At 41.5% G+C, this 22,690-nt stretch overlaps 4 protein-coding genes across 4 annotated transcripts; 1 reads left to right on the top strand and 3 right to left on the bottom strand.

The window, feature by feature from the left end:
- Nucleotides 1–2,423, top strand: LOC4330480 (RNA exonuclease 4). Its single transcript, XM_015768561.3, has 7 exons — nt 1–174; nt 562–713; nt 825–958; nt 1,054–1,223; nt 1,476–1,685; nt 1,776–1,856; nt 1,953–2,423. The coding sequence occupies exons 1-7, from the start codon at nt 137–139 to the stop codon at nt 2,179–2,181; spliced, it is 1,014 nt and encodes a 337-aa protein (XP_015624047.1). The 5' UTR covers nt 1–136; the 3' UTR covers nt 2,182–2,423.
- A 70-nt stretch (nt 2,424–2,493) lies between these two features.
- LOC4330481 (uncharacterized) lies at nt 2,494–4,550 on the bottom strand. The gene is made up of 2 exons (XM_015768558.3): nt 3,896–4,550; nt 2,494–3,119 (listed from the first exon to the last, which is right to left on the bottom strand). The coding sequence occupies exons 1-2, from the start codon at nt 4,506–4,508 to the stop codon at nt 2,665–2,667; spliced, it is 1,068 nt and encodes a 355-aa protein (XP_015624044.3). The 5' UTR covers nt 4,509–4,550; the 3' UTR covers nt 2,494–2,664.
- A 1,736-nt stretch (nt 4,551–6,286) lies between these two features.
- On the bottom strand, nt 6,287–9,885 carry LOC4330482 (histidinol-phosphate aminotransferase, chloroplastic). Its single transcript, XM_015767604.3, has 9 exons — nt 9,557–9,885; nt 9,216–9,299; nt 8,742–8,896; nt 8,522–8,619; nt 8,277–8,385; nt 8,020–8,177; nt 7,512–7,654; nt 7,277–7,417; nt 6,287–6,698 (listed from the first exon to the last, which is right to left on the bottom strand). Exons 1-9 carry the CDS (start codon nt 9,809–9,811, stop codon nt 6,564–6,566), a joined length of 1,278 nt encoding a protein of 425 aa, XP_015623090.1. The 5' UTR covers nt 9,812–9,885; the 3' UTR covers nt 6,287–6,563.
- A 2,152-nt stretch (nt 9,886–12,037) lies between these two features.
- LOC4330483 (uncharacterized) lies at nt 12,038–12,990 on the bottom strand. The gene has a single exon (XM_015769374.3). It carries the CDS (start codon nt 12,722–12,724, stop codon nt 12,170–12,172), a length of 555 nt encoding a protein of 184 aa, XP_015624860.1. The 5' UTR covers nt 12,725–12,990; the 3' UTR covers nt 12,038–12,169.
- Nucleotides 12,991–22,690: the final 9,700 nt, after the last annotated feature.

The raw sequence follows: 22,690 nt of genomic DNA on the forward strand, positions 1-22,690 counted from the left end.
AACCTAGCTAACTAGCGCCCCTCGAGGTTTCAGGGAGACAACTGATCGATCAGAAACCTTGGTCGACCGATCAGTAAGAGCAACTAGAGACAGAAACCTTAATTCTCGATCAGCAGGAGTTGTAGTAGTGCTATATATGATGGACAGCAGGAGGGAGTCCTCGGAGACCCTGAGGTAAGATGGTCACAAACTGAATGCCATTACTACAGTAGTATTGCAAGATGAGCTGAGCATGCAAGACTGGTGTGTGATGAACTAGCTAATTAATCAAGCTTTAATCATGCATGGTAGTACGTTCTTCTCGTGCTCTAAACATCGAGCTAGATATATAGGACCCTTTTTTTTCTTGTCCTAGCTAGTTCCATTCAATACCTTGAATATGCATGTATATATGATACTACATATTCTGCGCACGAATGAATGAGTACCTTTTCAACTTTCTTATCCCCTATTGCCGGTGCAAAGAATCAGAATTTCATAAATGCGTGCATAGTGCCTCGCTCGCGATATTCTAAAGACGCGATCGAACTCAATCGATGAATGAAAATGATGATCTCGCAGGAACAAATGCGCGGCGTGCTACAGGCAGTACAACCGGATGGAGCACCTGGTGGAGCACATGAAGGTGTCGTTCCACTCCGCCCACGAGCCCCGCTGCGGCGTCTGCGCCAAGCACTGCCGCTCCCTCGAGTCCCTCCGCGAGCACCTCATCGGTGAGTACACAAGTAGCCGTTTTTAATTTGCTCGGTTGATGCAACGAGCTAGTTTTTGTGGAGTTTTCGCGTGGTATCTGACGGTTTCTCGCGTACGCCGTGCGCATGCAGGGCCGTTGCCCAAGGTGGAGTGCGCGCGCGTGTTCGCGGCCCGCGGCTGCAGCATCTGCCTCAACCTCTTCGACAGCGCCGCCGCCGTCAGATACCACCGCGCCTCCACCTGCCAGTTCACCCGCGCCGCCCCGGTATGTAATCCCCTCTCACCTCAGTTACACTGCGCATGCTAGTTTGCAAGGCTTGTTGCTGAATTTGCCCGTGGTTTTCTTGCGTTTGCATGCAGATGCCCAGGGGTAGCTACGGAGGCCGTGCGGTGGCCATGGCGTGTAAGATGGTCGGAGGAGGAAGCGATGGCTCGCTCGACATCTGCGCGAGGGTGTGCCTGATCGGAGAGGACGAGAACGTCATCTTCCAGACCTATGTGAAACCCACCACGACCGTCACAAACTACAGGTAAAATATATAGGAGATGATCCATTATTTTATTACTGATGATGTTTCTGAGTGTTAGCTAGTAGTACAATTTTTAGCTGTCATTGTTCGCATGTGTAGATCTATCGGACCAGAAAAGCAGAAAAGACATAATGGAAAACCGAGCAATAAACATACTGCTATAGAAACTAGCAGTAGAAATTAAAGGCATAGATCGATGGATAGTTTTATGAGATGATGAATGAGGGGATGATTTATGATGTTTCTGTTCAGGTATGAAATGACTGGGATAAGGCCGGAGTACTTGAGGGACGCAATGCCACTGAAGCTTGTGCAGAGGAGGATCCAGGACATCCTGTGCAACGGTGAGCCACTATGGAAGATACGGCCAAGGAGCTCTGGGAGGGCAAGGATCCTCGTTGGCCATGGCCTGGAGCATGAACTTGAGCGCCTGGGACTGGAGTACCCGGCATTCATGATCAGGTCAGCAGCACAAGGCAAATTAATTTGCTGCAAATTAGACCTTGCCAGTTTCTCCCTTGCTGACACAATTTATCTCTGCATTTTTTTCAGGGATACTGCAAAGTACCCACCACTGATGAAAACTAGCAAGCTGAGCAACTCCCTAAAGTACCTTACACAGGCATATCTTGGGTATGCAAACTTGCTAAGTCAGCTGTACAATCTCTATAGACTCTTAGACTTTGCATTATTAATGTTGAAGATACTATCCTTGAATCCCTATTGCAGGTATGATATCCACACTGGCATTCAGGATCCCTATGAAGATTGCGTGGCAGCGATGAGGCTGTACATTAGGATGAGATCGCAAGCCCACCCGAGAGACTACGCCTCCGGTTCAGGTGAGACGCAGAACAACTACCCAGCCTGGAGGCAGAGGGAGCTAGAGAGGATGAGCCCAGAAGAACTCCTGGCACTCTCGGGTTCAGATTACTACTGTTGGTGCCTGGATTTCTGAAGGCTGAACTGATCGGTTGAAGAGAATAAGGAAGAGCCAACATTGATGGTTTATTCATGTTTCGTCCAAATCTCTATATATTTATAAGTATATCTTGGGACTTGATTATAGTGGAATTGACTATAATGTATAAAGTTATCCTATGTAATGCTATCATATAATATTGGTGAGTTAGAGTTGTATGGAGTGATGTTAAACAGCGATGATATATAGCAAGAGGCTTTCCACTTTGCTTTTTTCTAGGCACTTTCTTTAATTATGTCTCTAGATGATGGCAATACCAACAAATCAGTTATGTGCCACACACCCAAATAAAAAGACCTATATAACATCATACAGAACGGATGAATGAATGAACATACACTTTGTGCAGTGTAGCAAACTACCTCATACAACGCATACAAAGTACTGCAGTAAGTCATACCTGTGCAAATGTGTGATGATTGAGTGTGCGCACGAATTGCTCTGACATTTCAGTAATAATCATTGAACAGTCAGAACAGGTTTGACATCTGCAGGTTTAACGCTCAGTTCTCCTGAAGATTTAGCATTTGCCGTTAAGACTTTTTCCAGTGCAGGTTTAACGCTAAGTTCTCCTGAAGATTTAGCATTTGCTGTTAAGACTTTTTCCAGTATACCTTTAACATCTCCTGAATTACCCTTCTCACCATTTTCCTCCCGCTTGGATTGACTCCTATTTAATTTGATGAACTCAAGGCACTGTCGAATGATTGTCAGAACCGTGAAATGTGTCTCAAAGTCGTTCTTGATGACAGGAGGATGGCGAAGGTTGGGACCATTATTGTTCCAGGTGTAGTTCTCGATGAAGTAGACACAATCTGTTCTCGCCCTGAATGAAACCTCTCGTATGAGCTCTTCAGCTTGTCTTGCTGATCTCATGGCCTTCTTGAAAGTCAATACAACAATCAAATTCAGACCTGTTAACAAGTGCTCGTCAACAAATATATTCATCTTTGCTAACATATGCTGAGTAAAATATGGTAATAGCAAGGTCTTCATAGATGTGGAAGAAAGAGAGAAACAAAGGAATCTCCATGAACATTTGCAATACCCTGATTCTAACACAACTACACAAGTTTGGATCAGAAAGGGTTATCTTTCAGGACATTATAGACAAAATATACTGCACTACTTCATGGTTTCGAAAAATATGCATATTAGCATATATCAGCACAGCATCTGTGCTCGTGTATTAATAACACAAAAAGCTCCATCAAACAGTCAATATTTGGTAACTGCTGACGGTCACACCTGAACATAAAGATGACAACATGACACCAGGGGACCAGTCCAAATGATAGCAAATCTCTATCAGAAAACTATTCAAAACTGACAATCTAGTTAACCATCAAGTGTCCACAAACCAAACCTGCAGAAATTACCATCCCTTGCCTTTTACCTACATGGTAGAAAATTGCATCTATTTCTTTAAGCAATCACAATTCACAACTATCCTACATTGGACGATGCGAAATCGCATCATCTTCTTTCTTCTAAGGACATAGCAATATAGCATTGTCTAAGCATCCGAGATATCTACGAAAAATTATACTACTAACATAGTTTTTTTTTTTCGCAAACGCGCAAAAGGAATACTACTAACATAGTAAATGAGATATTGAGAATAATGCTTCAATGCTACTGTTGCTAAGTTGCCGAGTTCTAGAACCTTCTTGAAGCTGAGCAGACTAACCTTTCGCCCTCACGGCGGCGGAGATCTCCGGCAGGCGCTTCACGGCGGCGTTCCGCTCCTTCGCGGGCGCGTCGCAGCGCAGCGCCAGCACCACGCACTCCGGGTTCCCCCCGCTGATCGCCGCATCGATGTCAGCTCTCGTGGCCCTCGTCGCCTCGGGGAGCGGAGGCGCGTCCAGAAGCTCCACCACGGCTTCGTCCGTCCCCGCGTCACCGCTATCCCCGGCCACCGCCGCCTTCACCCTCCGCCGCTTCCGCGTGCCGTCGGACCCGCCGCCCGGCGGCGACGCCTCCGCGCGCAGCAGCAGCGGGCCTTCCTCGGCCGCGAGCGCGCGGCACGCCGTGTTCACCAGCGAGCTCTTCCCGTGGGCGCGGAACCCCGTGATCAGCACGGACGGCGCCGGGGCCTCGGCGGCGTCCTCGCCTTCGCCCTCCCCCTCGACGACGCCGTCCTCGTTGCTCGCCACGAGGGCGGCGACGGCGTCGCGTATCTCCCGCCGGAGGGAGGCGACGGCGTCATCCCGCCGGAGCCCCGCCGCGACAATGAGCGCCAACGCGCCGGCGGCGGTCGCGGCGGCGATCTTGAGGAGGAGGGGAAGCCGCGGTATGGGCATCGAAAAGAAGGGAGGGACCCTTTTGTAATATGGGATTTTCCCAGGGCTTGAAGTGGATAAATTATGCATTTGTTGTACTACTATCGCAGGTTTGCAGTTCCATGGAGGCACAGTGGCAAAGCTTTTGCGAAGATTTGGAGGAGATTTCCATGGAGGCTTTTCGACGAAGCTGCATGACGAGCAAGTATGGAATGTCGGGGAATGCGTCATTTGTACTAACCTGCAACCTATAAATTTTGATAGCTGTGGTATTCTACTTATCGTATTTACAATACATGATGTGTGGCCTTGTACATTTATTTTGTATCCGAGATTATTAAAGGTATATATACGTATCATATTAAAGGTATAAAAGCTTTGGCTTAGAATGTAGCTTGAAATCACATTGTATTTTTAGAGAGAAGGCCTCACGGCCCGGCTTTTTTTTTTGAAAGCCACATACGGAAGAGTCATGATATGGGGGTTACCCATTTTTACAAAGGAAACACAATATGACACCAATAGGTGAAAACAACTAGATGAAAGCAGCAAACCTCTCAATCTCATACAAAAGGGCGAAATAGGATTAGGCATAAGATAAAACAGGCACCAACACAAAAGGACATTTGAAATCACATTGTGCGAACATAGCTCTCATCAAAGTAACCTAGTGTGCGGAGCTAATGCACAAGGAATCACAATGTGTGAACAGTTTCGTCATTATGGTTGTTTTGACCCATTGAAACCGTTATGTAGTAAGGGGATTCACATCCTCTACTATAATGGCACTACCATTATAGACACTGACGTGTGGACAATAGGAGGGTGGGACCCATATACCAGTTGTGATATTATGGTACAGGACCCTCACCCGTATTAAAGAGATATGTCCTCGACAATGGTTTTAGTCATGTGGACCCTCATATTTAAGAATATTTGTATTGTAATTGCATTTAGTTTTTGTGTTTCAAAAATGCAATATAGCTATGAAATATTTGTGGTGGTTATGTTTTATCCATGTTTTCAACTTTAGCAGAGATTTTACTCCTATTTTTCTAACTTTATGATATTGCCCTTATTTTTTTCAAATTAAACATATTAATTGTTATATAAGGGATTCGATATTAATTGTTAACTGCGGAACTCCTGGTGCGCCTGCACGAAGGCGATGGAAGAAGCTTTAGATGAAGCCCTCCGGGAGGTTCTTTGCTTTGCTTGTGGTGTTGTATGGGCAAATGTTGTGCCGCATCGAACTTTTTTCTTCTGCTCACATGGAAAGAACTTGTGCCTTTTGATGGCGTTTAGCCTCGCTATTCGCTAGGACACGAAAAGGATAATCAGATGCGGTGATGCTCCCTTTTCAGGCCTACCGGGTTGCGAACCATAATGGCAATAGCTTAATACTCCCTCCTCCCCTAAATGTTTGACACTGTTGACTTTTTTAAACATGCTTGATTGTTCGTCTTATTCAAAAACTTTTGTGAAATGTAAATTTGTGTGAAATGTGTAAAAATATATATATACATAAAAGTATATTTAACAATAAATCAAATGATAGAAAAAGAATTAATAATTACTTATTTTTTTTTTTGAATAAGACGAACGGTCAAACATTTTTAGTAAAGTCAACAGCGTCAAACATTTTCGGAAGGAGGGAGTATGTGCTTCAATTCCTCACTGAAAAATTATAATTGAACATGACTCTCCATATTTGTGATGTCACATGGGATTTGCAATGTCTGAAGATTTTTATTTTTATTTTTTAAAAAGAAGGTGCATAAACAATCTAGCCAGTAGACTTGCCATACTTTTACGCTCATATTTATTCCAATCAGGGCACGGCAGTACAAATTCTTGCTTCGAACAATCACCTTGAGAAGAAACCCAAGTCGACCAACACAAAAATGCTGGACAAAACGCCACTGGTCAAAACAGAAGAGTGTATTATTGAGACATAATCGACCCTAGAGGATGCACCTTATTTGTGTTAGATTGATGCAACCTCCATTGAGAGACTGCATCTAGTGCACTACCACGGGCAAGTGCTTCAGTGCTTCCGTCAAACAGATGGGATGATCACAGTTGAAGTGCTTTCAGGCCTTTCATTAGTGCATCGGTATGCTCTGGCTTGCCCACTGAAATACGAATATATCCCTTTAGTTCCTTCTTGTCATAGTGGCGGATCATTACTCCCATCTTCGCAAGGTCTTCCTGAAAATTGTTTTTGAACAAAATTATGTGAATGATGCTGCAGGCATTATATTGTTGAAACTAAATCATCAGCATTTCCTTTCAAAGTATGAATAGTAATGGTCTTAGACACAATAACTATATTTTGACTTCCAGGTTGACATTTTACCACCTAAGAATATAACAACAGAAGCAGTTATTACATTGTACCACAACAAAATACAGCAGAAACTTGTACTCCATCCCAAAATATAAGCATTTTTGGATCTCGACACAGTCTTCGAGATGCTACTTTAACCAATAATATCTATCAAAATAAAATGTTTTAAATATAAAAAGAGTTACATATTATGATAGTTTGATCAATGATAAATCTAGCAACATCAATTTTACATTATTGATCTTTTTTTTATTTTTTTGCTATTAATAGTCAAAATTAAGAATGGTTGACTTGACACTATGCTAAAAATGTTTCTATTCTGGGACGAAGGGAGTAACATATACTACCTCTGTAAACGTATGATGTTGGTTAGTTCAATTTCAAACTAACCAACTTCAAACAAAAAGAAATGGAGGGAGTACTAACAAGCAGTGCAAACCTTTATTTTCTTTGCATCTTTGCCTGATGTGACCTCGCAGAGAATAAAGTTAGAGTGGCTGGGAAATGGCTTTAGGAATGGTATTTCTTTGAGAAGATCGTACAGCCTGTCCCTCTCTTGTAGTAGCAGATTTTTCACTTCCTTCAGTAATGAAATGTTCAACAGAAGCACAAAGTTAGCAGATGCCAAATTACTAAACAAAAATTTATTTATGATATGTTTCCAGAGCACATACCTCTAAATAAGTCGGGTTCTGCAAGGCAGCACAGGCTGAAACTTCTGCTGCTACAGAAACATTATAGGGCTGCTTAGCCCTCCATAAATACTCGATTATGCTTAGAGGAAATGCTCCGTAACCCACACGAAGTCCAGCTAAACCTGCATTATCAATAATTTGTAATGAGGTGTCATTTTTGGTTCATAATTGTGTGGCAAAAATGCCTTCAATGAATCAGCTAGACAAAGCCATGCTAGTAACTACTAAAAATTAGCATGATTCAGTAAAATGAGTTGGCAACATAAGAAGAATTGATTATTTTATTAAATGCTCCCTTAGCAATGTCTGGACATCACATAATAATGCAGCAGCACTAAAAAAAATTATCTAACGAAAAATAGAAATTCTAGTACAGATAAGTGATTTCCATGCAGTACTATGAGAAAACGGGTGAGGTTTTTGGATTTTTCAGAGGATATAGCCCGGTGCAGACCAGAGAAGAAAAAGGCAAACAGAAACTACAGACCTGCTCGTTTGCTAAATGTCCGAAGAACAATCAAATTATCATGCTTCTTAACCCATGACATCCTTGTTTGAAGACTCGAAAACTCAATATATGCTTCATCCAGCACTACAAGTATTGGAAGATCAAGGATCTTTAAAAGATCCTCATCATTGATTATGCTGAAAAATAGAATTGAGGTAATTCAGCGAAATACTAAGATACAGAATCTGGACAACATACAACCAAAACAGCCCCATTCTCGCATGAGAAAGGTGTACCTGCCATCTGGGTTGTTCGGAGATGTCAGAAATATGGATTTTGGCTTTTCCTGTTCAACCACTTTGACAATCTGTGCAACGTCTAGAGAAAAATCAGGAAGTCTCGGTACTACATAAGAGTTCAAATCAGGATTACATTAGAGGGTGGTAACTGGCATGTCAAACAGTATAAGAAGTGAACACCGAATTAAGACATTACAGAAGGCTCAGTAAATAGAAGTACAGCTCAAGAAAGAACTACCTACCCTTGATCACAAGTGCACCATTGACTGACGCATCAAACTCATACATCGTAAAAGTTGGAGGGCAATCAACAATTTTGTCACCTGGTTCGAGTACACATCTGCATTTTCACCATTCAAACTAGGCTATTACTTTTTTATTAAAAAAAAAACTAGGCTATTACTCAACTCGGATACAAAAATCTCGTGCAAAAAGCAGGTATAAAACAAGCTACATGCTAACCTCATTATTAAATCAATTAATTCATCTGCACCACATCCAGCAAGTATGTACTCAGATTCAAGACCAGAATCTTCAGCAAGAGCAGCACGCAACTGACGGCTTTCAGGATCAGGGTACACATAGGGAAACTTCAAATTTCCTAATGCTTTAGCTACCTGTATAAAAGAGATATGCATTAGATGGAGAGAAGGTATAAATTATGTACAATGAGAATCCAGCCCTTCGTATGCTCATACAAAGATCTGTTAAATTTTCTGTTGGAAGTTCAAAGATAGCTAGTGTTTCTAATATGCCACTTTGAATTGATTTATAATATGCTAGTACTATTTTGAATTTGAATTATTAGGATTCATTCTTAATTTCTTATAACACATGGTTCATGTTGACATGGTCAAACTACTGTTTCTTAAGAATGTATTGTTTCAAGTATTAGAGGTAGATGCTACTCTTGTTTGGGTATTACAAGAAACTCACCTCCGGAGGTGGACCATATGGATTTTCATTTGCATCCAACTTGATTATATCCTCTGGTTTACGCCCAAGCCGAGCGGACAACACCTAGCAAGGAGAGTTCTAAATTTCAGATAACAGCAAAACCACTATAAAAGTGGCGCATCACAAAACCAACAGTAAGCTTGGTAATACTACTCCTATATAAGCTCAGTAATCTAAGCTTTACTGCTGTCTTTCACAATACAGAACCAAACAGCCTCGGGGGCCTCGGGGGAATTTCCACAAACACCTCGCGCGGCACGGGAAACGGTGCAGCGTTCTCCACAAACTCAACCACCAGTGGGAAAGAGTGCTGCTCCTACCTCGAAGGGCAGGATGGGCTGGTACGGGGCGAGACTCCTGAGGTGTTCCCGGATGAAGGAGGCGCCGCTCGGTCCCCTCTTCGTCTCAGCCGCCGCCGCCGCAGCAGCGGCAGGCTCCTCCACGGAAGCGGCCGACGCCATGGAGCGGAAGGATACCCTGGACGTTGCCGGGCGGCGGCGTCCCCCCTCGCCGGCGACGAAGTGGGCGGCCGACCGGTGCGGGCTCTGGATGCGAGCTCGGACGCTGAAATCCATCAACGAGGAGGTGCGGCGCGGGCGGAGTGTGTTTTTCAGGTGGCCACGGCTCGTGTCACCACGGAGGGCCAAGCGAGACGGAGAGGAGAGGAGAGGAGAGGAGTAGGAACGAGATTCGCGGGGCCCACGCGCGCGACCGCCTCGAGATTCGTGCCAGGGAGTCGGGTCGACGTCGACCCACTCACGACGCTCGCGTTTAGGAGTGGCCCGTCACCGCGCCGCTGGTCGCCTGGGCGTTGTAGTCGCCGTCGTCGGCTCGTCGCGAGTCGCGACACACGGCGGCGTTGTTTTCGCTCGCGCGCGCGCGGCGCGTGAGCTGCGCAGACCAGCTCACCAGCGTCCCCCGCGGACGAAGCCTTGCAGAGGCGGCGGCTGGTTGCGGAGGGGACCAAAGCGTGACGGACGCGGGCGTGTTTGATGTTGTTACGCGAGCCTATATTGGCGTAATGCGTGGGGTACGTATACGATCCAAAATCCAATCATCACGTGCGTGTGCGTGGAGCTGAGGTCGTTGTCCGGTGTCGCTTGTCGACCGAGACACGGCGCACCGCGCACCGACTGGATGGATTCTGTGTGCACGGCGGTCGGCAGCGATACATATGTCGCCGGCACGCTCTGGGAGCTAGCTAACACGGAACCTAACGGATCGGTGACTGGATTTGGGGAATGGGCTTCTATAACTCCAAGTGCATGCGTACTCGTTTGCTTCTCGGAGGAGTATCAATCAAAAGGTTTGTACAAAATAAAAACCGTGATACCATTGATACAACGAGAGCTTTTATCAAAAGGTTATACAAAATAAAAAATTTATACAACAAGAGCTTTTATGATACCTGCGAGCTACTTAGAGGTATTGAGAGGTAAAACAGTATGGACCATGGATCAAAAAAGTGGTAAGATATAGAATAAAAATCATGGTAGTTGAGTAATTAACTATATAAAATATGGGCATTTTGAGTGAATCGAATACCTGGTTGCATTGCTCGGTAGCATTTGGTGGAAAAAATGTAAATCATGCGTTTAATTTGGGCATTGAATAGATCTTATGGGGAAAAATAGGTTGTCTTATTTCTTCTATCTTTTCGGTTTGTTCTTGTTATAGGGTTGAAAGTGGTTCACTGGAATGAAACAAAGGGAAAAGCACTACATGGTTGAGGATTCAACATGGGACGAGATCGAACGGTTAATGGCTAAGCGAATCTTATCAAATAAGATTTATTTTATGTAGTTGATTAGTTATTTACATATAGTTCATAAATTTTGTTGTATAAGGGACTGGAATGAGATATCCTTCTATGTTTTTCTTCTACATTTTGGACAGGTGCACCCGCAAGGAGACATGGTAGAAGCTATGGCAAGATCTAAGTGACACGAATAATTAAAAAGAGGAGTTTTGACGCGTTCTTGGGAACAAAACACAAATATAAAGAAAACCATACAAACGAGAACTTTTACACTAGTAACGTGTTATTTGGAATAAAACAAAAATATATAGGAAACCATGTGAATGAGAATCTTAGAGAACGTGACGTATATCTAGGGGAAATGACGCAAATAAGAACATGTACGCCAATACCAGACAAACGACTTAACTAGTACCTACGCGGTATACCGATTTAAATTTAGGGACCGTTATGTTCTTTTTTTTCTCTACTAGCAAAATCATATTTTTATCCTTGGTACCTGTACCAATGCTTTAATTCTATACATGTCATTCACTACAATTGATTTTTTACTCTTTTTTTTAGAATGTGAACACCGTAAACATACAGATTCAATCCACACAGCCAAAAAAGAACATAAATAGATTCAATCAACATTATTGTTCATAGCCAAATTTGTGTATTTTGGAGTATTGTGTAGATTGAACTTTACATTCTATGTATTATGTCTGTGAAGTGATATGTTTAATCATACATGTCATATATGATATTGGTAATATCGTGATATGTACATTTGTGATTTGTTAAGTGTGCGCGAAGTTGTAAATACACTTCCGTCTGGAGATTCAAAGTCCTCTGAAAATATACAGACCAAGTGGACGCTGCAGGTGCAGGGTGAGCATGCATGCAGGCCAGCAGAGAAAATGGCTCCGTCAGCGTCTGTGTTACAGACTTAATGCCGTGTGTTTTTTATTCATTGTCCCTTCTCGACTCTGAAGTTAATATTGTGACATGTACATTTGTGATTTGTTAGTTGTCCACTGAAGAGCGATGCAAATGGAAATGGCCGGAACAGGATGTAATTGATTAAGAACTCAATGAGCAATCATCAGCCAGAAACCGAGCTCAACGCCTGAATTATGTTGCGACTGTCCCTAATTAAGCTTGCATTGATAAATTAAGTACTCTAGCTAATTTAGTCACAAACTCTCTCGAGAACGAGAGGAAACCTCAAGGCTGGGTGGGCATGTTCGTCGTCTCCAAACTGATCCGGACGATCCACCTGCTCCGTCGTCCGGCCCCAGAAGCTCCCGAACCAGAAGAGCCCCTCTTGCTCGATCAGCGCCTCCCACACGCCGCCGTCGTCGTCGTCGACGGCGAAGCACCTCTCTTTCCACCACCCCTCCTCGTCGTCGCCGCCGCCTCCGTTGATCCCGCCGCCGAATGCGCCTTGGAATAGATCGTCGTCGTCAAATAGCTCCTCCAGCTGTTTCTTCACGCCTGCAGCCGGGTCGACCGTGCTGCAGCCTCTCTTGGCCGCCGCCGCCGCCGCCGATGATGATGATCTTCTCCCGTGCCATCTCCGGAGGATGATCCTCTTGGACTTGACAACCACCTTCTTGGGCAGCCTGACGAAGAGGAACACGGTGATCTGCAGCACCAGGCACGGGCAGCAGCAGCACACCACCAGGCAGTCCATGGCCACCAGCCCGGTGGCCTCGGCGCCCGCCGCGCACGACGACGACGACATCGGCGGCGGCAGTCGGAGACAGATCGATCACCGTCTTTTGGACAGTGGATAGGAGGAGGAGGAGAAGAAGAGATCGATCGAGCTTAGCTATTAGCTATAGCTAGCCCATGCCTAACTGCATCGTGGCTAGCGTGCCTGGAGGAGTGAGACGGAGGTGTTAGTTTAGGTTGCTTGAGAAGCTCGAGTGGCTTGACGGATCGATCTCGTTGATTCTTTCAAGCCAACTCATTGCTCATCTCCCTTAAACAGGCAACTAACAGCTAGCCTAGATTGGCGTTTCTTGTACTGAAGTTTTGGTCTTTGGAGCTAATAAGGCATGCACGGAAGCCACGCACGCGTCAGGTAAAGCCACGCATTTCCCGTGAATCTTAACGAGCGTTTTCTGCTGGTAATGGTATGACGGCCCGTAAACCGGTTTCTCTCTTTTAATTCCTAAACATTTAACTATTTACTACTTTTAAGATATCATGTTTAACTATTTACCACTCGTTGTTTATAAGATATGGAATAATTAAAGAGTGTAAATAATTAAATATCTCTCTGAACCTCTTCATCAGCTGAGGCTTGGATAAAGTAGTACAACATAGTCAAATAAAAAAGAATGCGGTTTGAAAGCTGCTGTTAGACTAAAAATTAGCCAATGATATAAACATTATGGACCATATGATGTGGTTGCGTGGGGGAGAGATCAACTTTTTTCTTTTTAATTTTGTTCAAACCTGTTTTAAACAGAAAATAGAAAAGCATAAGGCATTGTCCAGGCAAACTGAACAGCTGAGCGTCCATATCTATCTATCTATTATATTATTAAAACAGCTTTGAAAGGAGACACCACGTTCGCTGTGAGGGTTAGAAATTCCCACATTAATCGGAAAAAAAAGAAAAAAAAAAGAAAAAGAAGAGTCCAAGTAGAAGTACAATTTAAAAATAGCTGAAATTCGGAATTAAAAATAAGCAATATTGAAAGAAGTTTCCATATAAGAACCCAATACGAGATTAATCAAAATTCGAAATAACAATAAAATAAAAATCCAAAATTAAAAAAGGAAATGAGAGTCCAAGTAGAAATACAATTTAAAAATAACTGAAATTCGGAATTAAAAATAAGGAATATTGAAATAAATTTTCATATAAGAACCCAATACAAGATTAATCAAAAATTGAAATAAAAATAAATTAAAATCCAAAATTAGAAAAGGAAATGAGAGTCCAAGTAGGAATACAATTTAAAAATAGCTGAAATTCGAAATTAAAAATAAGGAATATTAAAAGAATAGTCCATATAAGAACCCAATACGAGATTAATTAAAATTCAGAATAAAAATAAATAAATCCAAAATTGGCAAAAGAAAATAAAAAAATAAGAGTTCAAGTAGGAATACAATATAAAATTAGCTGAAATTCGGAAGTAAAAATAAGCAATATTGAAAGAAGAATCCATATAAGAACCCAATACGAGATTAATTAAAATTTAGAATAAAAATAAAATAATATCTAAAACTAGAAAAATTAAAAGAGAGTTCAAACAGAAATACAATTTTGAAACAACTGAAATTGAAAATAAAAAATAAAAACATTATAATAACACAATACGATATTAACTATTTTTTTTAAAAAAAAATCTGAAATTAGAAAAAGAAAATTAAGATTTCAATTTGGAATACAATTTATAAATAACTAAAATTTGTGATAAAAATAAAGATTATTGAAAGAAAATACCATCTAAAACACATGACGAGATAAATTAAGTAACATAGCTATAAAGGAGTAGAGTGGTAGTGGTTGATACGAGATATAAAAATTGTTAATAAATCACCAAAATAGAATCCTAATGACGATTAAAAGGAGGGACGTCAAGCAGGCCGTGAAGCAAACGTGGAAAGCGGTTGCCGGGACTTCTAGAAAGTAAAAAAAAACCCCATTGATAATCATATTCAATTTTTAAAATCTCAATGACAATAAAAAGTAGAAGCAGCGGGCGGGGTGTATAAGAGTATAATTGCAGAGCCGCCGACGGTTGACGGGACTTCTAGAAAATAAGAAATGAATTCCAACGATAGTTATGTTCGATTTTTAGAATCACAATGACAATAAAGATTTGGCGGCAGACGGGCTGTAGAGGGGCATAGTGGCATCGTTTGATGGGACTTCTAAAAATTATAAAAAATTAAACTGCAAGTCCAATTTTTAAAGATTTGAAACTTCTAAAAAGTAAAAAAAAGCAAATGATAATCATGTTCGATTTTAAAATCTCAATAACAATAAAGAAGGGAGACAGCGGGCGAGCTGTAGAGGAGTACAATGGCAAAGCCGCTGATGGTTTGGCGGGACTTCTAGAAAGTAAAAAATGAACCCAAACGATAATTATGTTCGATTTTTAAAATCTCAATGACAACAAAGAGAAGAGACAATGGACGGGCCGTAGAGGAGTATAATGGCAACGTTTGACGGGACATCTAGAAATTATAAAAATGAAACCCAACATGACAATAAACTCTAAAAACTATAAAATCCAAATTTAAAGGTTCCAAGAAGAATGAATAGAAATAGTGATAGATTGAGCAAGCAAATAAAAAAGGAGATGACATAAGGGGTAGCAACTGGTGTGACTTTTGAAAACTATATAATTAGAAACACGAGGATGATAAGGTTTGGTCTTTCAAAATCTTAAGACAATGAGATAGCTAGATAGCTATTTAATAAATTTTAAGTAAAATCATACTAAAAAAATATATGATTTTGTTTGGGTGCTAGCCGCGTAATTGCGCGAAATTCTCATATTAATCGGAGAAAAATAAAAACAGAGTCCATATAGAAATACAATTTAGAAATTTAAAATTATATTGTCATTTTAATATATTTGAATAATACATTGAGAAAACATATATGTTATTATATGAGAGAAAATATAATGATGCTAAGGCACTACGTTCGCTGTAGGGCTATAAATTCCCACATTAATCAGAGAAAAAGAAAAGAAGAGTCCAAGTAGAAATTCAATTCAAAAATAGCTGAAATTCGGAATTAAAATAAAGCAATATTGAAAGAAGTGTCCATATAAAAACCCAATACGAGATTAATCGAAATTCGAAATAAAAATAAAATAAAATACGAAATTAGGAAATAAAACGAGAGTCCAAGTAGGAATATAATTTAAAAATAACTGAAATTAGAAATTAAAAATAAGGAATATTGATAAAAGAGTCCATATAATAACCCAATACGAGATTAGTTAATATTCGAAATAAAAATAAAAATAAAATCCAAAAATAGAAAAAATAAAAGAAGAGTTCAAGTAGGAATACAATTTAAAATCAACTAAAATTCAGAATTAAAAAAAAGCAATATTTAAAGAAGAATCCATATAAGAACCCCATCTGAGATTAATTAAAATTCAGAATAAAAAATAAAATAATATCCAAAATTAGAAAAATTAAAAGAGAGTTCAAGTAGGAATACAATTTTGAAACAACTAAAATTCAAAAATGAAAAATAAAAATATTAAAAGAACACTATACGGTATTAAATATTTTTTAAAAAAAATTCTGAAATTAGAAAAAGAAAAAGAAAAAAGATTTAAAATAGAATACAATTTATAAATAACTAAAACTGGTGATAAAAATAAAGATTATTAAAAAAGAGACCATCTAAAACACACGGTGAGATAAATTAAATAACAAGCCTATAAAAGAGTAGAGTGGTGGCGGTTGATTCGACATATAAAAACTGTTAGTAATACACCAAATAGAATCTTTAGAAATCCCGTCAAATGCTGCCAATATACTCCTCTATGACCCATCCGTCGCTTAATCTTTATTGTCATTAGCATTTTAATAATTGAACAAAACTATCGTTGGAATTCATATTTTACTTTCAAGAAGTCCCACCAACCATCGGTAGGCCGTGAAGCAAACGGGTAAGGCGGTTGCCGGGACTTTTAGAAAGTAAAAAAAATAAACCCCATTGATAATTATATTCGATTTTTAAAATCTCAATGATAATAAAAAGGAGAAGCAGCAGGCAGGATGTATAGGAGTATAGTTGCAGAGCCGCCAACGGTTGGCGGGATTTCTAGAAAATAAAAAAGAATTCCAACGATACTTATGTTCGATTTTTCGAATCCCAATGACAATAAAGAGTAGGCGTCGGATGGGTCGTAGAGGAGTATAGTGGCATCGTTTGACGTGACTTCTAAAAATTATAAAAAATAAAACCCAACAAGACAATAAATTTTAAAAACTACAGGGTCCAATTTTTAAAGATACGAAACTTCTAAAAAGTAAAAAAACAATGATAATCATGTTCGATTTTAAAATCTTAATGAAAATAAAAAAAGAAGACAGCGGGCGAGCCATAAAAAGTACAATGGCAAAAACGCTGACGGTTTGGCGGGACTTATAAAAAGTAAAAAAAATGAACTCGAACGATAATTATGTTCGATTTGTAAAATCCCAATGACAATAAAGAGAAAAGACAGTGGACGGGCCATAGAGGAGTATAATGGCAGCGTTTGACGAGACTTCCAGAAATTATAAAAACGAAACCCAACGAAATAATAAACTCAAAAAACAGATCCAATTTTTAAAGGTTTCAAGGAGAATGAATAGAAATAGTGGTAGACCGAGCAAGCAAATAAAGAAGGATATGACAGAAGTAAGGGGTAGCAGCTGATGTGACTTTTAAAAACTATATAATTAGAAATACGGGGATGATACGGGGATAACTATTTAATAAATTTAAAGTAAAATCATACTTAAAAAATATATGATTTTGTTTAGGTGCTAGCCGCGCAAGTGAGCGGGCCACCCAGCTAGTTCTGATTACGCGAAACATCTCTGATTCATGGCGAAATCTGAAGCTCAATTTTAAGGATTTACAGCTGGCCTGGATAAATAAGGCTGTGCATGCCTGCAAGAGTGCAAGGGCCTCGAGAATGTGGGGCGAGGCCCAGCAGCGTCCAGTTTTTATGTTGGTTTGGGCCATGTTTAGACCCAATTTAAACTTTCAGGCCAATTCCTTTGGGCCTCCTTAAAGTAGGATTTGCTTGGGCTTGATCGGCAGTATTTGCGACTGGCGCAGCACATCATCGACTCAAGGAAGAAAAAGTTGACGTTCATCCATAATTAACAACAGCAGAAAGTAGAAACGGAAAAGGGCGAGAGTATGGAACAAATGGTAGAAATAACTGCATCTACCCTGTGCCTGGACAAAGTCACAAAGACAAACGTAAAGTTGGAAATGTTTCATGGGAAACCACCTTGCATGTTAATCAAACAACACCAGTAAAGTCCCTGATGTATACATTTCTCAAGGTTAATTCGCAACCCCTTGCATCTTCCTGAATTTTCCACGGATAGTATGACTACCAGCCATCACACTTTTGTTCCCTTTCCATGTAGTCCTCCACTCGATCCAAACAAAAGCCATCCTTGCAGTTTCAGAAATGCAGACTTTGCTGTTTGCTCTCCCTCTTTTTTTTTTCTGAACTTTTCTGCACCTATCCTCCTCTGATCCTTCGACACATCACCATCGTGGAGTAGTAGTAGTAGTTTTGCAAAGCGAGCTGACGCTTTCGACGAAACCTCTCAATATTCCATTCCTGCTCCCATCCCATCCCATGCTATGCTCGTCTGAATTCTGATCGTCTCCTCCCCAACTCCACGACGATCCCACTCAGCTGGTCCATTCCATCGATCACACCCCCCCACTGGATGCAAGAATGGCGGCCACTGCCATGCCGTCGTCGATGCCGCCTCCGCCTCCGGCGATCGCGACGTTCGCGGCGCCGCTGCAGCCGGACTACCAGGGCTCCGTCACCGCCGCCGCCGAGGGGGCGGCGGCGCGGGGCCACGGCGGCGGGGGGTCCATCGGCACGTTCTTCGCCGTGCTCGCGGCGGTGCTGGTGCTCACCCTGCTGTCCTGCGTCCTCGGCCGGGTGTGCGCGCGCCACGCCGACGGGCCCGACGAGCGGTACGACTGCGCCACGCTGGCTTGCCGGTGGTGCTGCTGGGGGTCGCCGCCGCCTCGCCGGGTCGCCAGGCGGCGGGAGGCCAAGCCCCCGCCGCCCGTGGTGGAGGAGGTGGCGCCCGCCGCCGAGCTGCCACCGCCGGAGCCATGAACTGGAGATCGCCGCCGCCTCGGCTTCCCAGGTTGTTCCAGCCTACTACACATCCAAGCTCCAAGCTTCCAAGAGGATCACACATGTATGTCAATGTGGTAGAGTCTGTAATCGTAAATGTTCTTTGAAATCCTTCTGTTCTTCATGTTACCATTAGAAGTTCTTAGATTTCAGCCCCCCTTCTTTGTACACTGATTAATGGATAAATTATACATTCAGTTCTTGATACAAACTTATGGATGTTCTATACCAAAGTTCATTTCTTCAGTTCTCTCCTTTTTTTTTGAAGGAAACATGTCTTCAGTTATTGACTCTGTTTTTTTTTAAAAAAAATCTCTGTGAGATATATAAGAGAGCTAATTAGTGGAGATCATCTGTGGACAGCACTAGTGATTAATAACATAATCAAGTTGTGGTGGGCTGGCGACCCCTCTCCGCTGTGATAATTAAGCTGGTTTAGCAGTGATTACATTTTCAGACAGACCTGTGCCGGAATGTTAGGTGTGCGTGCATGGCACGGTTGGTGATCACAATAAAGGATGTACGCCTACCCACCACATGGACGGCAGAAGAATTGTCCGTGTACGTACCAGACCACTGCTACCAAGTACCAACCAGCTATCTATGGCTCTGTTTAGTTCCAAAGTTTTTTTCCAAACTTCTAACTTTTTATCACATCGAACCTTTTATACACACATAATTTTTTAATCACATCATTCCAATTTCAACCAAACTTCCAAACTTCAGTGTGAACTAAACACAGCCTATCTATCCACGGCCACATCTCTCGCTACATTTGCCACTCTGCCAGTCTAATTCCACGCTACAATCATCGTTCGGCGGCGGCGGCAGCAGAAGCATCGCCGAGTTGGCTTCTATCGCGGCTGATTCTGCAGGTACGAAAGATATCAACCTCGAAATGGGACGTGCGGTGTTGCTATCAAAATCAGTGTAGTAGAAGTCCAGGGTGACCAGAAGGCGGCGGTAGTTGACAAATGACAGCGAGTCGGCAACAGCTGAAGCTAACATTGTAAAGGATTTCACTTCTTGAGCAGAAGTCCAGGCTCTCCAGGCAGTTGGTTTTCATGGTAGGAGTAGTGGTAAGCATTATTACTGGAGCAGTATAGTACAATCTACGGCAAGGTGTTGTGTTTACGGAATTACTCCCTCCGTCCCATAATATAAGAGATTTTAAGTTTTTACTTACAATGTTTCACCACTCGTCTTATTCAAAAAAATTATGTAAATATAAAAAATGAAAAGTTGTGCTTAAAGTACTTTGGATAATAAAGTAAGTCACAAAGAAAATAAATAATAATTTTAATTTTTTTCAATAAGACGAATGTTCAAACAGTGCAAGTAAAAACTCAAAATCTATAACGGAGGGAGTACGGTCGGACAGTAGGACGACGGCCTGTCAAAGGATTCAGAACCCAGGCAGGCAACAAGGTTTGCTCGTAACTGCCACGAGAAGATGGCTGCAATCAACCAATGCTACGGCCCGGCCCATGCTAGCCGGGCGTTCTTCTTTCTCTTGGGCTATTTGCCTAGGTATCAGGAATTCAGGGAAAACCTATCTGATGAACTTGTTTGAGATTTTACTTACTGTATTACTTACTGTGTATGGTAAAATGTTAATAATTTCCTGTCAGTTGTGAAAAACATTCCTAGGTCGATACCTTTTTTATGTTTTAGATTGGATTCATTTAACGACGTGTGTATGTTTGTCTGAAAGATACTCCATGACGTTATGATTTCATTAGTTGTTGCACTTTCACGGCAGTACTATTATTTTATTATCATGGAAATTGGTGGTCAGAATTGAAGTCTTAAGACTATGTTAATGTAATACATATATTTTTGGATAAATGAAGGATGAATGAAGCATATTTTTCTTAAACGGAATGGATATATAGAGGAAGGACGTCCCTAAGCTTCTTGATTGCGTATGTTAACATGGTGCTTTTCTTTTGAACTTTCGTACAAAGTCGAATCCATTTTATACTTTTTGATATGAAAGCAACTGAAGATCAACCAGAGTGTAGATTAGATTATAATGATATGTCATCATGACCTCTACCAACAGGTCCTAATGGATGATTTTGGTGAATTTTGAAAATGTTGTCCATGGCAACTATTATAGTATGTATAGTCACGGATCACTCGTTAATTTTACCCTAGACCGTCGTATATACATATCGCCACCTTAATTTTATACTCCCTTTGGATTGATATCATTGGTCGTTTTAGATATGTCCTCACAAGCAATAAATTATTGAGATTCCTATTTCCTATTCTACGACTCCTATTAAATACTGTCGAGCGTGTCATCTAAGCCAACACCAAATTGCTCTCAGCTGGATTAATGCATGTATCATGGAGTCGGCAACCACGGGCACTTTTTCGTTGGCCTCTCCCAATGAGTCAGCGGCCATGAAGCCTTAATTGTCGACCTCATACATGGAATTCATGACTACGACCATGGAGTTGTTAATATGGATCTCCTCATCATTAGCCTTGTACATTGAGTCAGAAACTATGGTTTATTGGTTCTACTCTCAATTGAAACCCTTAACACAACTTGGGACATGTATACTCCCGCTTAAATTCTCTTTATGAGTATACATGTGCGTGAACATAACCACTATGTCCCAAGACAGGTGCAATAGACGAAGCACTGAAGTAACTGAGTCGAACGCGAGCCATGCATGCACTTCGTGTACAGAAAAGTTGATATAGTAAACAATAACACCCGGAATACATAGGGACAAACTTGTGATAAACCTCAATGGAATCGCTTCAGCGATAAATTTTACCATAGACTGCCAATTGAGCTTAAATGACTAATAATATCATCCTGGATGGAGAAAGCCCCTAGTTAGAGTTACCGTTATGTCTTTTAGTTATGCACAAGAAAATAAGTATTAAACTCTAGCGTATGATCCAAAACATAATGTACGGTGAAAAAAACTATCACGCTTAGCTAGTTACCTTTTATCTGTCCTACCACTTTCTTAATAACCTATTTACGGAGCAACATGGTGAACACATAGAATTACTCTCACTCCTGATCATGTAGCATATCCACTATGTTTCTTGTCATTCCCGCCATATATTGCTAGATGGCCCCACGTTTTGTATATAATCTTATATTAACAAAGATAGTGAAAAGATACTCCGTCAGTCCCACAAAAAACGAATCTAGAACTAGATGCGACACATTATAATACAATGAATCTGTACAGATGTATGTCTAGATTCGTAGTAGAATATGTCACATATAGTATTAAGTTAGTTTTTTTATGGAACAGAGAGAGTACACCGTTTATTCCTCTCGGTCCAATCCTTCAAAGTCTTCCAAAATTTCTTACGCTAGGAAACTATCGTATTTTGTTACATCTCACGTCAAGTACTTCGTATATGACTTTCATCATGTCCACTCTCTTTACGTATCTTCTTTCATTAGGATACAAACTGCCATCCATACAAAGTACTACACTCCCGGTTAAAAAGTCACAAGATACAGTGAGTCCAGAAAGACACTGCGAGTACGCGCGCGGAAATCGCAGCAAAATACGGCCTTTCGCACTAGCAAACACGCTGAAAAGCCGCACGTTATCGCACGGGAAACGGCGCGCCTCGCTGGTCTGGCTGGCTTTGCTGGCTCCGCGTCTAGCTCGCGGTTGTGTGGAGTGGAGTGGACTCTCCCCCTCGGTCGCGGAGACGCGGACGCGCGCGCTCGGTCGGAGCAGAGCCCAAGTCTCGCTCGCGCCGAGGCCGAAGCGAGAGCGGTCAGTCGCGCAGGCGGACGCTCGCGCACACGCACACGCACCGCACCGCACCGCACC

This window comes from Oryza sativa, chromosome 2 (assembly GCF_034140825.1).
Source record: "Oryza sativa Japonica Group chromosome 2, ASM3414082v1".
In the NCBI taxonomy this organism is placed as follows: domain Eukaryota; kingdom Viridiplantae; phylum Streptophyta; class Magnoliopsida; order Poales; family Poaceae; genus Oryza; species Oryza sativa.

Excerpts from the sequence above, each read along its gene's own strand:
- LOC4330481 (XM_015768558.3), bottom strand. The coding sequence starts at position 4,508 with ATGCCCATACCGCGGCTTCCCCTCCTCCTCAAGATCGCCGCCGCGACC. Across the intron at positions 3,120-3,895 it reads CGCCGCCGTGAGGGCGAAAG|GTCTGAATTTGATTGTTGTA; the intron begins GTTAGTCTGCTC and ends ACTTGTTAACAG.
- LOC4330482 (XM_015767604.3), bottom strand. The coding sequence starts at position 9,811 with ATGGATTTCAGCGTCCGAGCTCGCATCCAGAGCCCGCACCGGTCGGCC. Across the intron at positions 7,655-8,019 it reads GACATTTAGCAAACGAGCAG|GTTTAGCTGGACTTCGTGTG; the intron begins GTCTGTAGTTTC and ends TTGATAATGCAG. Across the intron at positions 7,418-7,511 it reads AGAACCCGACTTATTTAGAG|GAAGTGAAAAATCTGCTACT; the intron begins GTATGTGCTCTG and ends TCATTACTGAAG.
- LOC4330480 (XM_015768561.3), top strand. The coding sequence starts at position 137 with ATGATGGACAGCAGGAGGGAGTCCTCGGAGACCCTGAG. Across the intron at positions 714-824 it reads CCTCCGCGAGCACCTCATCG|GGCCGTTGCCCAAGGTGGAG; the intron begins GTGAGTACACAA and ends GTGCGCATGCAG. Across the intron at positions 1,686-1,775 it reads TACCCGGCATTCATGATCAG|GGATACTGCAAAGTACCCAC; the intron begins GTCAGCAGCACA and ends CATTTTTTTCAG.
- LOC4330483 (XM_015769374.3), bottom strand. The coding sequence starts at position 12,724 with ATGTCGTCGTCGTCGTGCGCGGCGGGCGCCGAGGCCACCGGGCTGGTG.